Source organism: Leopardus geoffroyi, chromosome B2 (genome assembly GCF_018350155.1).
Source record: "Leopardus geoffroyi isolate Oge1 chromosome B2, O.geoffroyi_Oge1_pat1.0, whole genome shotgun sequence".
NCBI classification, from domain to species: Eukaryota; Metazoa; Chordata; class Mammalia; order Carnivora; family Felidae; genus Leopardus; species Leopardus geoffroyi.
Genome location: NC_059332.1, coordinates 36,144,859 through 36,158,153, shown reverse-complemented (window position 1 = coordinate 36,158,153; position 13,295 = coordinate 36,144,859). Strand labels below are relative to the sequence as shown.

General features: G+C 51.3%; 1 protein-coding gene across 7 annotated transcripts in view; it reads right to left on the bottom strand.

Moving 5' to 3' along the window:
- Positions 1 to 1,295: 1,295 nt before the first annotated feature.
- Positions 1,296 to 13,295, bottom strand: part of CMTR1 (cap methyltransferase 1) — a 51,708-nt gene continuing 39,708 nt past the window's right edge. For 5 of the 7 annotated variants that reach the window (XM_045498043.1, XM_045498047.1, XM_045498046.1 and 2 more), the window contains 11 exons: positions 11,471 to 11,527; positions 10,646 to 10,703; positions 10,068 to 10,136; positions 9,304 to 9,435; positions 8,215 to 8,337; positions 7,468 to 7,559; positions 6,566 to 6,634; positions 5,275 to 5,322; positions 4,324 to 4,436; positions 3,594 to 3,702; positions 1,296 to 2,800 (listed from right to left, as the gene is read on the bottom strand). In XM_045498043.1, coding sequence (XP_045353999.1) covers positions 2,668 to 2,800; positions 3,594 to 3,702; positions 4,324 to 4,436; positions 5,275 to 5,322; positions 6,566 to 6,634; positions 7,468 to 7,559; positions 8,215 to 8,337; positions 9,304 to 9,435; positions 10,068 to 10,136; positions 10,646 to 10,703; positions 11,471 to 11,527 — 1,003 coding nt within the window. In that variant the 3' untranslated portion in view covers positions 1,296 to 2,667. The remainder of the gene's footprint in view (positions 2,801 to 3,593; positions 3,703 to 4,323; positions 4,437 to 5,274; positions 5,323 to 6,565; positions 6,635 to 7,467; positions 7,560 to 8,214; positions 8,338 to 9,303; positions 9,436 to 10,067; positions 10,137 to 10,645; positions 10,704 to 11,470; positions 11,528 to 13,295) is intronic. The other 2 variants (XM_045498045.1, XM_045498044.1) reach the window with 1 other exon arrangement.

Below are 13,295 nucleotides of genomic sequence, written 5' to 3'. Positions count from 1 at the left end.
GCAGCTGGAGGGTGGTGGGGGTGGCACTCGGGAATCAAGGAAGAAAAGATGTTCAAGGGGAAGTGTTCAGCTTACAACTCAGAAGGGAGGGGGAAGGCAGGGCTGCGAAGGTGAGTCCCCAGCTTAAGTGGGGAATAAGGAGACAGGAGGAAGCATGTAAAAGCCAAAACTATTCTGGGAGCCATTTCCAGGGCTTAGGCCTTGCACTACCAGTCCACCGTGCCCACCAAACACACTTTCTTGCCCTCCAGTCAGGGTCACTGCCTGTAATTATGGCATGAAAAAAAACCAAAAACACATGCCATGCAGCAAAGGGTGACCAGGGAAGTGGTCATGTGGAGGTGCCACAGGACCACAGAGTTAACCCGTCTTCAAGAGGCAAGCAGAGCTGGTGAGGCCTGGCAGAGTAGGCGGCAAGAGCCATGGTAATGACCAGACTTACAGTGACAGTGGGCAGCAACAACAAACAAGGCCACCCTCCAACTCTGCTCCCAGCACCAGGGCCAGGAGGGGCAGGAGTGGGAGGCTGAGCAAAGCCGAGCATAGTAGGGCAACCAGAAGGATCAGGGGCTTGGCCTGGAGACTACACCAGTTAGGAAAGTGGAGTTGCCCTAAGAAAGGAGTTGCCCTAGGAGCTCAGGGTGTGAGACATCAAGGACCCTTGGGGCCAGGGTGAAGGAAGGAGCCAAAGTACAGCAGGCTGGAGGAGGCCGGCACCAGAGCTGTGGAGCTGGTGGAGCAGCTCTAGCCCTGGGCCGAGAGGGAGGCACCATCGGCACCTGCACACCTCACCCCAAGCACAGCCCCCCCACCCCCACCGGTGCAGGCACAGAACGGAGGGGAGGCTGGCCAGGGGTCAGTGCAACCGTCTCTCCCTCCCTCTCTCCCTCCGGTCTAGTGACACTAATTGGTCTGACACCTCTGTTATTTTAGTCACACAGACTGATCCTGGATTGTCACAGTGCTACCATGTAGTGAGCCGTGTGATTTATGTAAGGGGGAAGGTGCCTCCCTGCCCTGCTGGGCAGTAGGTTCTTTCATTCTCCAGTCCCTGCTTCCAACAGGAGCTGCATAATTTCCGGACTCTTCCTAGGTGGGGCCCCTCTGTAGCAGCAGGGCCCACGAGGCCCAGGAGCTTGTAGAGGCTCTGATTATAAACAAACCTGCTTTTCTCCCCGCTTCTTAAGTAGAGCTTCCTCCCCTTCTCCAGCCCAAACTGTTTCATCCAAGCCAATCCCAGACCACACAGCACCAAGGACAAACAGCACTAGCCCCAGCACAGAGCCACACAGGCATTAAAAATATGTTTATCTTTAATGATCCAAGGTTCTGCAAGACACACTGATATACCCAGAACGGGGTGGAAACACACCTTTCTCAGCCGTGCTGCCACCAACCTGGGGGGAGGGAGGGGCTGGATGCTGGCTAGGCGACACCGCCCCCCCCCCCCCCCGCCCCCACCCCCAGGTAGAGTCATTTCCAACCTCACAGGGAGTCTCTGTGGCCTATCGCCATGGAAACCAGCCTAGCACTGGGATGGGGCTCTAGGGAGCCCATAAGAGCATCTCTGAGAGGTATTTCCCATTAAAAACAACCACAAGTGCCCTCCCCCACCCAAAGCTACTGCCCAGCTTCCCTTCTTCCCCCTCTGCCAAGACAGAGGAAATGGAGTGACCACAAAAGGACAAACAAAAGTGACTGTACTTCCTACTGGGGAAGAAAAAGGGGGTGAGTAGCAAGGTGGCTGTGGCAAATGGGGGGGGGGTGCCATGATTGCCAGAAGGCTGGGTGTGACCCAACCCGAGGTACCTCTGTTGCCAGGGGGCCACGGCTGCTGGGGCATAGAAAAAGGTCTTTAAAGGCTGCTTCCTCTTCTAGAGCTGCCCAAGGTTCAGAACAAAAGGGAATGGGGCCCAGGAAGGCTCTACAACCCCAGGAGGCAGTCATGCCCGCTATCAAGACAGCACTGCCTGTGTCCCGATGCAGTGGCAGGGAAGTATGGCCCACGTGCCTCCCTTCCCGGCCTGCGGGACTGTCAGAGGTCCGGCTGGGACGAACTCCAGGGAAGACCAGGACAGAGGTCAGGGAGGAGATAAAATCATCTCCAACTTGGCATCAAAACAGAGCAAGTTCAAAGAAACAAAACCTTGATTTGTACAGCAGCTGCCCCTGGCCTACACCCACTCAGGGTCGGCCCAATAAAAAGCTGGGCAGAGCACGGGCATGGCCGCCCTCAGGGCAGTGCACGGAACTCAGAAAAGTGAGTCTACAGGATACAAGAGAGAATGGCAGAAACAAAGCCCTGCTGTTCTCTGACACGTCCTCCACTGACCACACATGCCCTCGGCCCTGACCTCAAACCCGCCTGTAGGAGCAGCATCCTTCAGGCTGATTCCTGGCAGGGAAGACAATTCCCAGGCAGGTCTCTGGGGAGGGAAGTCCAAAAGGTGTCCCAGAAGGAACGTCAGAGTCCTCAGAAGGCCCCCAACTGAGTTCTTCAGGGAGAATGGAGAGGAGACCACCCACCCCTTATGGTCAGGCTGCAGTGACTGTGCTCCCCAGTCCCTTTCCGAGAAGGGGTAAAAAACCAGTACTGTGAGCCCCAGGCAGAGTGCCCTGACTCAGAGAATGACAGATCATTCAGCAGGGGTGGGCATCCCCACACCCTCAGGCGCTGTGCATCTGGATGAATGAGAGGACATCTTCCTTGGACAGCTTGTCTGGGTCCTGGGGCTTCTGGGAGTCATGAACACGGATGCCATCCCCCCACTCCCAGAAGAGCCTGCCATAGTAGCAGATGCTGGGGAGAAGGAAGAGAAAGGAGGTCAGAGGGCTGTACCTGGGTGGAGCAGGACCAAGAGATCACCACCCCAACCCTGGCAACCATGACTTAGAGGACTGATCCTTAAAGGGGTGGGTCATTTAACTCCAGTTGAGGGTCTTCCCTCTAGCAGCCAACAGGTACCCAGTAGGCCCCAGCGCCTTTCCAACAAACAGATGCTGATGCTAATTGTGTCCAACTAGATTCCTAGAATTACTGATGTTCCTGGTTTGTCTGTGCCGTTCTAATAAAACAGTATCAGTGTAGCAACAGACACTGGTGTCAGTGGCTAATTATAGGTGCATTAGAGTTACTGGCTGCTGTCAAAACCTATGACTGTAACAGTCTGGCAAACGGACTCTGGGTGCTCATGAGAGACACCTAACACCCTTGAATCCCAAGGGGCAGGGCTGCAGGCCCTTGGTAGGTTTGCACCACCAGGCCAGTGTCAGAAAGTCGCATAAGCAGTGGCTGCTCCATGGGGCAGATAGATGCCCTGCTTGGATGAGGCTCTTCCTACCCAGGACCCCCAGCCATCACAGCAGGTCTTAGTGTCACTTGCTTCTCACTGAGCTTCTATCCAGAACTGGGGGCCACGCCCTAGAGGGGGCATAGCCCCACCCTTGGGAGGAGCCCAGTCTATGCTAGGGGAGCCCCTGCTTGGGTAGCCATCTTTCTCAGGACCTGGGGTATGCCCCAAGAGGGCTGGCCGGCATCCTGGCAGGAGCACCTGGGGTTGTGGGGGGGACAGGCACGGAGGAGGGCCACTTACTGAAATGGGGCGATGGAGTCTGCAGGGAGGTCAAAGGTAGAGATCTTGGTTTTCTTATTGTAGAAAAACTTCCTCTTGAAGCTTTTGCTGAATCCCATAGTCCATGGCTCTGACAGAAGGAAGAGGGGAAAGCTCAGAAAAGGACACAAAATATTCATGCGGGACAGGAACAGACCAACATAGGGGTGTGCCTTTCTGCACTTGTGTTCTTCCATTGCCCTCTCTCCCAAAAAGCAGGCAGAGAACAGCCTGTGAGGAGGATGCAGCCTTTATCACCAGCCCAAAGGGGCTCAAGGAGGACAACTAGGATAATTACTTCTCAACAACCCCACCCCAGTCCTGCCAACCTGCCACCAGGGCAACAACTCTGGGACCCTGGCAGAGGGAAGGCTCTTTAGCCAGAAGGCACTGAAGAAAAGTGCCTGTACAGAGGATACAAATGGCCAAGCCTGACTTGCTGCCGCCCCCAGAGAAGGCCCTTTACCTGCATGAGGACACTGTGTGTGCACAAACCAACTGGGCTCCTCTCTCTCAGCCCCAACCCGACCCCCAGGACCCACCAAGGAACAGAAGAGGCTCGGGAAGCAGTCCCCAACCCCACACCTCAAAGAAATGCCAGCCTGGCTGCCATGCACCTTAGTAGGCAGCCTTCAGCTCCGGCTCAGACAGGGTCTGGGCCAGTCACCCTGGCTGCAGGAAAGAGGACAGGCAACAATCACCCATCACCTACCATTCACCGTCCTGACGATGTAGAGGCCAGTGGGCACAAAGTGCCGGTCATCCCGCCCTGTGTAGCTGAGCTTCGGGGTGCCACTGGAGCCCTTGATGATCTTCATTTCTAACCTAATTTCCCCGAGGTGAGTAAACAGCAAGTGTGGTTTTGTGCATGAGAGCGAGCCCTCACATTATTCTCCGGCTAATATTAAAATCCCACCACCCACAGCATTTTACCTCAGTTCAACATAAGAAATGGAAACTGAGGCAGAGATGTGAGTTGCTCCAGGCTACCCATCGAGGGAGTCTGTGCAGAGCTGGATGGAGAACTCAGGCTCTAAACTCTAAGCAATGGAGTCAGGAAAGTGACAGATGTCCCTGCTCTGTTGCTGCCGTTTGGGGGACGGGCAGGGGGGGTTGTTTCAAGGGTGACACAAGTAAGGTTAAGATCTGAGACCAGAGGTGCCACTGGGTCTTCGATCCCCCACCAAAGGCATCACTGTGGCCACTAAAGAGTTAACACGAGACCATGGAGACCTGGCCTAGCTCCCATGGCCGCAGCGGGCACAAACCCAGGATGAGACCCCCAGATGAGAGCACCCTGCACACCACTAATGCAAGGAAGCAGTTACGCCCCCCTGCCCCTCCAGGCTCAATCTCTCTGTCAGCACCAGGAGCTGGGATTTATAGTGTTTCAAGCAGCTTGCTGCTCTGCCCCTCGCAGGGACAATCGTAACTATTACAGCATCAATGAGCCCGTATTTCTGCCTGACACACACCGCCCTGCTCCCCTCCTGACGGTGCTGAATCAGCTCTCAGCCGGGGGGCTCTTGGCTGCGGCAGGGGGGGTTAAAGGCAGCCTGCCAGGGCCAACTCCCCACCTCCCCCACGACACACTCTGCAAAAAGAGAACGCTGCTGCACCCCCACCCCAACTCTCCTCTCAGATCCTGCACTGAGTCACTCACCTGACAAAAATCTTCTCCATCTCCTCCAGCCTGTACACCTCCTTCACCCTGTGTGTAGAGGGACAGAGAGAGGACAAAGGTTTTCTGGGGTGTGGGGGGGCAGATATTCTTACCCAGCAGCAGCTGGAGGCAAGAGGCTGTGCCTGTCCTTGTCTTCTTCTGGCCCCAGTACCCCAACCCACCAGAATGAGGACCCCCAGCCCCGTGTGCTGCTGTCCAACACAGATGCCCTAGCTCAGAGCTACCAAACACCCCCTTGGGCCTGCCCCACGGCAACTGGGGAGCACAACTATGGTTACTGAAGAAGGGGGAGAGAGGAAAATCTGGCAGACACCCAAGTCATCTTCACTGTCACCAGGGACCCGAATACCAAGGTCCAGGCTCTTGTGTAGGTCACCATGGATTTTAGGGCTTCCTGTAGCAGAGTTATTTCCAAACAGTCCTAACGGGCCTTTTACCATAGGGGGCAGGGGGACCTCTACCCAGGGTGCAGGGTTCCTTCACCTCTGGGGGCCTCTGAACACATCTTTGGAACTGCTGGGTAGGGTCTCCAGGGACCCAGCAACTAGACAACAAGCAACACAGGGAGGGTCCCTGGAAGGTGTCCCTCAGGACCTGAACATTTTATAATGTTTATAACATTTATAATGTTTATAACATTTATAATGTTCCTGCCCTCAGGACAGGACATTTTATAAAAAGTGTAGAGAGACACCTCGGTCTCCAGTCATATAGTCTGGGTCTCCAAGCCCCAAAGGTAATAACCTCTGACCTGGGCACAGCCTGGAAAGTCTGGTCTCCCTTTGTGGGCTCCCTGACTGTCCTCATCCTCCTCTCCTACCTCAGGGCCTGGAACTTTCACACCACCTAACGTGGCAACAAACACTCTCTTCTTCCTGTTCAAAAACTCCCATTCCCTTAGCACCCTTTTCTCACCTGAAAAAAAAGAAAAGGCCAGGTGGTATGCTAATGAGTGTGAATGTGCAAGGTGTGTCAGTGCCCAGAGAAGCATGTGCATCTTCAATGACACCTTAACCCCTAGGAATGCATCTCCTGTGGCGGCTGGCCCACCATGACAGGCAGGATGGGGAGACACTCTGGGGCGAAGGACACACCTACCCAGCACCCCACCCCAACAATTCACATTCACCAAGGGTAGTCTTATCTCTAACCACAACTTTGCCTGGTCCTCTCTACTGAGCCCTCCCATCCTCCACAGGATGGGGAAGCAGGCACTGGCCAGAAAGAAGCAATGGGGAATGGGGGTTTGGGAGGGAGACCATATGCTCACCTGATGGGATTCATGTCAGGCCGACTGGGCTTGGAAACAGCTTTCACAAATTTCTCAGCAAGCTGAATTCTAGAGCACAAACAGAGTCTCTCAGAGGTGAGCCAAGGCGCCTCCACTAGCACCCCTGCCCCCAGGGCATCTGCGTGGCACCAGAGACGGAACACTTCTGAATGTGGAGCAAAGCCGCTCCAAGAGGCAGCACTCCTGTGCCTGAGGAAGCCCACCCTGCCCTTCTCCACTAACATCTTTGTGCACACCCTCCCTCTGTAGATTTGGACATCCAGTTTTGCTATATGTTGGTAGGCTTTTCTGAAGTGTGCCTTGAGTTGTGCTCAGTCCCCTCCACTAGAACTTCAAATGTCATCTGTATCGTGTATGTCGACTCACCCCAAACCACTGATGCCACAGCACACCCACTCAGAAGAACCAACTTAGGCATATCAGTATCACGGCAGTGTGAGAGGTCCCTCCTTTGTGTCCTCCACCCCCCTTCTAACAACTGATCAGTCATCCATCCACAAGCAAAAGGGCCGCTGTGGGATCCAGATAAACAGACTTAAACGGGACCACCCATGCTCAAGACGTGTTCTTCAGAGACCCTCCCTCTCTCCATAAGCCTATCCTCTTGCTCAACCTGAATCAAAACATCACTTCTGATCTGAACAGCTGTAGCCAAACGGAGTGTGCTGGTATCTGTGGCAATGGAGGCCCAAGCCCCAGCAAACTCTGCAGTGCAGATACTAATTCCTCACCCAGGCCCTGGAACCAGCCCATGGGTGGGGAAGGAAAACTAACGATAGCCTTAGGCAAGAAGGCCTGGGTGAGGGACCAAGCCTCAGAGGCTGCTGCCACACAGCTGACCTGGCCTACCCTGCCCTCCCTCCCCCGGACCCAGGTCAAACCGCTGGTTAAAGTGCTGCTCCCGCACGTCACTGCCATTCAGCACGAGGACATCGAGGATGTGGATGGCACTAATCTTCCGCTGGGCCTTCCCCTAGAAGAAGAAGTGCGCTGCCCACCCTGCCAAGCATCGGCCTGGGGCCCACTGCCCACCATGGCATGCTGGCCTCCGTTCTACCTATATATCACCGGGGGAAGAGAAGGACTCCAAACACAGAACTTTCTTGTGCCTCCCTCCCAGATCATTCTCAGCACCACACTGGCCCAGACTTCCGAGCAGCAGAGATCTGAGGCTTTAGGTGATGAGCACCCCTGAACCTCAAACTCAGTGAGGCTGCCGCCATGGTGCTCCAGCCAGGGCCTAGCTTCCCAATCTTGTCCACTGTTCCCATTGACTGTTCTGAAAGTCATCTGTATGGCTGTCATGGCCAAAGCTCAAGGGATCCCTGGTAAAAACAAAATCAGCAGCTAAAAAATACCCAGCAGGCCCAGTAGGGCCCAGGATGCCCAGAGATGACTGAGGTTCCCTCTTGCACACATGGGGACTGTGATCCTTCCTACCTAAACGTATCATTGTTTCGAGCAACTACCCAAGGAGGAGGAATCATTTCACAGCCCTCCCCCAGCTCTGGGCCCTGTCAAGCACCACAATGTGACCCAGTTAACTTGGGGGGAAAAGGACCAGGCTCAGCCGTGCCCCAGTTCCCTAGCTGGCAGGGCCAGAACACATGAGCAGAACCACCTCTGACCTCCCCTTTCAGTTCATGGACGATCTCCACAGACAGTAGAGTATCCCGGGGTAGCTCTGTCTTCAGGTCTAGCTTGACCCAGCGGTCTGACTGGCGGCCGTCCCACGTGTAGATCTGGGACTTCTACAGGCAGAGAGAAAGGGCCTCATGAGGTAGGCATGGAGATTGAGGGGTGAGCGCTCAAAAGAGCTTTCAGTTGGCGGTTATAAGCTGATGGGGCTGGGAAATGTCAGAAGAAAATGTCTAGGAGAGATTAGTGTTATAATTCAGCGACAGGGATCTGGCTCAGTCCTGGTGGTAGGGAACAGGCCCAGGGCACCATTCAAAAGGCCTAAGTCCAGGGGTATCTGGGTGGCTCAGTCGGTTAAGTGTCCAACTTTGGCTCAGTCATGGTGTCTCAGTTCAAGGGTTCGAGCCCTGTGTCGGGCTCTGTGCTGACAGCTCAGAGCCCGCTTCAGATTCTGTGTCTCCTTCTCTCTCTGCCCCTCCCCTGCTCATGCTCTGTCTCTCCCTCAAAAATAAACAAACATTAAAAAAAAAAAAAAAAAAGGCCCAAGTCCATGATTAGTGACCCTCAAAAAAGATCAAGCTCATGGAGCACCTGGGCCTGGGTGGCTCAGTTGGCTGAGCATCTTTTTTTTTTTCTTTTTAAGTTTATTTATTTGTTTTGGGAAAGAGAGAGGCAGAGAGAGCGAATCCCAAGCAGGCTCCACGCTGTCAGCACAGAGCCCAATGGGGGTGGTGTTACAAAGAAATGGCTGCATGGATTCAAGCCACAGTAGCCTGCTGACAATCCTGTTAGCCTAGGAAGCTTAATATCACAAGAAAAGAAGCAGTGTTCCCTTTACAATGCACAGAGATGAATGCGCAAATGTGAATGAATGAAAAACCGAATGGATGAATGACACTTGGCTAACTCACAGAAAGGAAGCAAAGCTTTAAGAAATACCTTCCCTGGGGTCAAAGCCCCAGCTCCCTAGTGCCAAGAGAACACGCACCGAGGGTGGCAGGCAGCTGTCCAGACTCCCACAGACACGGAGCAAGGTTCCACCACCCCGACAGTAGAGAGGAAGCCAGCAGCAGACTTACCCCCAGACCGATGAGGAACTTCTGCTCGCTGCCAGACACCATGCAGCGGTAGTCAAGCACTGGGCGGATCTTCTCCAGGGTTTTGGAGGTGAGCAGCGTGGGCTTATAGCTGAAGATGTCAATCTCAGTGCCCTGCAGCCGCGGGTCAGAGAAAACATGGCTGGGTTGGGGGAAGGGACAGGCGCTCAGTATGGGTGCCTGTATGAGGGATGGGGGCAGGCTGGGAGAGGCGAGGGACAGGAAGCACTTGCTCTCTGAAACATGCCCCCCTGCTCTCCCTAACCATGCACTAACTGGGATCTAATTCCATCTGCTTGGAGTGTTCCTTTAGGACCTATTAGAAGAGGCTGGGAAGGGAAAGAACACCAACTCCCTGAGTACAGATCAATTTACCAGAGCTATAAGGAAATGCCGCCAGAATATAAAAGCCACCCCTTCAATAAAACTGAAGGCGAGGACTCATCAGTAGTTGGTCTGAGAGCAGTTAAGTGACCGCTCCACCCCATTCAGAAATATGTACACATGCTACTCTTCTGAGGTCATCTGGAACCTCATTCTCCAGTCCGTGACCCCACAAAACCAGCACGACGGCCCCATAATCTGGGCTAGATTTAAATGAAGCCCAGCCCCTCAGAATCCAGGAGGTGCCTACACAAGCCCTCTGGAGGCCAGGCATCTGGAGGGAGGATGGCACGGGTCTGATACCTTCCACATCTAAAGTTAGGCCTCTCTGACTTTTTATTTTCAACAGATACCAAACTCACCTGGATTAGCTCAAAGAACTTAGATTTGGGGTCTGAGGAAGAAGGAGCAACTCGAGCCTGGTCTGGGATCTGAAAGGAGACAGCAAAGAGCTTTGATTTGCAAATGTACTTTCAACGAAAGCTGTGTGTATGCACATGCAGGCGAGGGGATAGGTCCAGACAGGGGAAGAGGCAATGGCCCCCTACAAAGGGGGCTAGAAAGCAGGAGATGGGAGTGGGTAATCCAGTCACTGCCTCACTTCAAGCCCTGTGGTTGCACACCACAACACCACAAAGGCTCCTTCCCTCTGTCTGGGACTCTCTGTGGGCAGAGAGTTGCTGTATAGGGCCCTGGCAACAAAATGAGGCCTGGTCACCCACCACCCTTGTCCTTTTTGACCCAACTGCAGGACCACAATGTCAGTGAAAGGGCCAAAAAGGTAACTCCTGACAATGCTAAGACATCTAACTCTGGAACCCTGTGAGGGTAGGGAGACGTTTACATGTAAGGAGAAACCCTAAGTAGACAGGGTTGGTCAATCCATTCTTCTCTACAGCTTCCCTGCTCTGGAGTAATAATGGGCTAGGGAGATGCTCACCCCCCAAAGTCGAAGGCACTCTTTCCGGATCTCTGCCTGCCGAGGCTCACTCAGGGTTCTGGGAAAATAAAACCAACAAGTGATTAAAACCTCCAAGAGGTACAAGGAGTGTGCATCCCATGCACCCCTCAGAACTCCCAAGAGAGGAAGCCCAGATGAATAAACGTGTGTGCATACAGAGGCCATGCTGCCATTAGCCCAGGATGCTTACAACACTCACATGGCTCTGCCCCTTAAAGAAGGGGGATCAGATGTAGACAAAATGGATGACCTCCCCTTCTCACCACAAAGGGAAGGAAGACTACCCTCCCGATCACCCTGAATGCCAGAGCTCCCCACACACTCTCCTCTCTCAGCATGTTCTGGCTTTTCCTCTGCTGATACACATTAAGTCCATCCCAATGGATGCCACTATGCTCCAGAAAGCTTTATCAGCTTATGCTGACCCCCTACCAGAAGAATGGTTTTCTTAGACCAGTCCTATCTCCCCTCTCTTGATCACTCTTTATTCTGTGTCCCCTCAACATTATGCATTCTACTCATACTATGCCACTCTACACCCTCTGATGCACCCTCTACATTCCTCCTGTATCCTTTTCCTGGGGTACTCTTATCTGCCTAAACACAAACATAAAGTCTTTGAGGGCAAGGTTCATGCCATCTACTTCTCTGGTATGCTTCAAAGACCACAGCAGAGTAAAAGATTAAAAAAAAACAGACGTTTTTAAATGTTTGTTGAAATGAAATAAAGAGCTCAGAGGAAGGAACAAAATGAAAAGATCTTTCCTTGAAATAAAAGAATTCTGGGGAGTGGGCAACACTCACGTGTCTTGAACAAAGGCATGGATTTTGGCCAGAGCTTTGATCTGCAGACTACAGTGGCTAGAGAGAGGGGGGGAAAAAAAAGATTTAATTTCAGAAGGATTACCAAAAAAGGCAAAAGATATCAAAAAAGAGAAGCTCAGCCAGAGCAGTGGCCATCTACATTTGGGGGAGAGGGGCTGGAGAACTGAAAGAGAACCCCCTTGACTACACCCCAAGATACAGTTACATGGGGCCTGCTAAAGGCTTATAATAAAGCAGAACTGAGTCAAACCCGCTAGACACCCAGCTCCCAGGTCCTGCTAAAAGGAAAGTTATGATCCCATCCTTAAAAACTTGAAAGCAGTAGTGAATTAATTCTAAATAAAGCAACGACAAAGCCCAGACCCAGTTCAGCTGCAGACTGAACTGACTCAACCCACCTACACTAGCAGCTGCCCTTGCTACTTTAATCCCCACTATCCTTTTATACAATGTCTGGCGTTAAATTAAAGAGTGTGTGACATGTGATAAAGCAAGAAAATGTGACCAGCTAACAAGAGGGGAAACAATCCAATAGCAGAAGATCCAGAAATGGTCCAGATGTTCATATTATCAGACATGGCCCTTAAAATAACTGAAAAACATATTAAAGGATCTAGTAGAAAAGATGTACAACATTCATGGAAAGATAAAGAATTTCAGCAGAGGTACAGAAACCATATTTCTAAAAAACCAAGATTCTAGGATTGAAAACTATGATATTAGAGATGAAGAATGATTTTGATGGGCTTATCACCAGACTGAAAACAGTACAGGAAAGAATCAGTGAACTTGGGGACAATGAGGTCAACAGAAACGCAAACCAAAACATAAAGAGAGAAAAAGTGAAAAAAAAATACCAGTATTAGAACTCTACAGGACAATAGCAAACAGTTAAACATAAATAAGTAGAGTCTCAGAAGCAGAAAAAAGAATAAGACAAAAATACTAACAAGATAATAGCCAAGAATTTTCCCAAACTGGTAAATGAAATCAATCCACAGATCCAAGGTCAGAGAACCCCAGGCAGAATCAGTACAAAGAAAACCATATATAAACACACTGTGGTCAACATGTTGAAAACAAAGATAAAGGGAAAATCTTAAAAGCACTCAGAGGAAAAAGGACACATGATATGCATGAAAACAGTAACAGTAATGACTGACTTCTCTCATCAGAAACAAGGAAGGCAGAAAACAATGGAACATTATCTTTAAAGTGCTGAAAGAGAAACTCGACCAACCCTCAAATTCTATATCCAATAAAAGTATCGTTCAAAGAGGAGAGGGAAATAAATACATTTTCAAAAGACAAATTACTCCAGCATACTTGCACAATAAAACTAGGCTAAAAGAAATTCTTCAGGCCAAAGGGAAAGGATTCCAAACAGAAACCCAGTTCTGCAAGAACTAGAAATGAAGAACACCAAAATGTGTAAATAGGTCAGTAGATACAAAGGACCTTTTTAAAAAATGTAAATGTACATATGCAGGCATACCTCGTTTTATTGCACTTCACATTACTGCACCTGACAGATAATGCATTTTTTACAAATTGCAGGTGGCAACCCTGTGTTGAGCAAGTCTACTGGTGCCATTTTCCCAACAGCATTTGCTCACTGCATGTCTCTGTGTCATATTTTGGTAATTCTCATAATATTTCAAACTTTTACATTATTGTTATATTTGTTATGGTAATCTGTGATCAGTGAACTTTGGAGCCTGAAGATGTGGCTGAATTGCTATAAAACTTTATCAGATGAGGAGGTGCTTCTTATGAATGAGCAAAGAAAGTAGTTTCTTGAGAT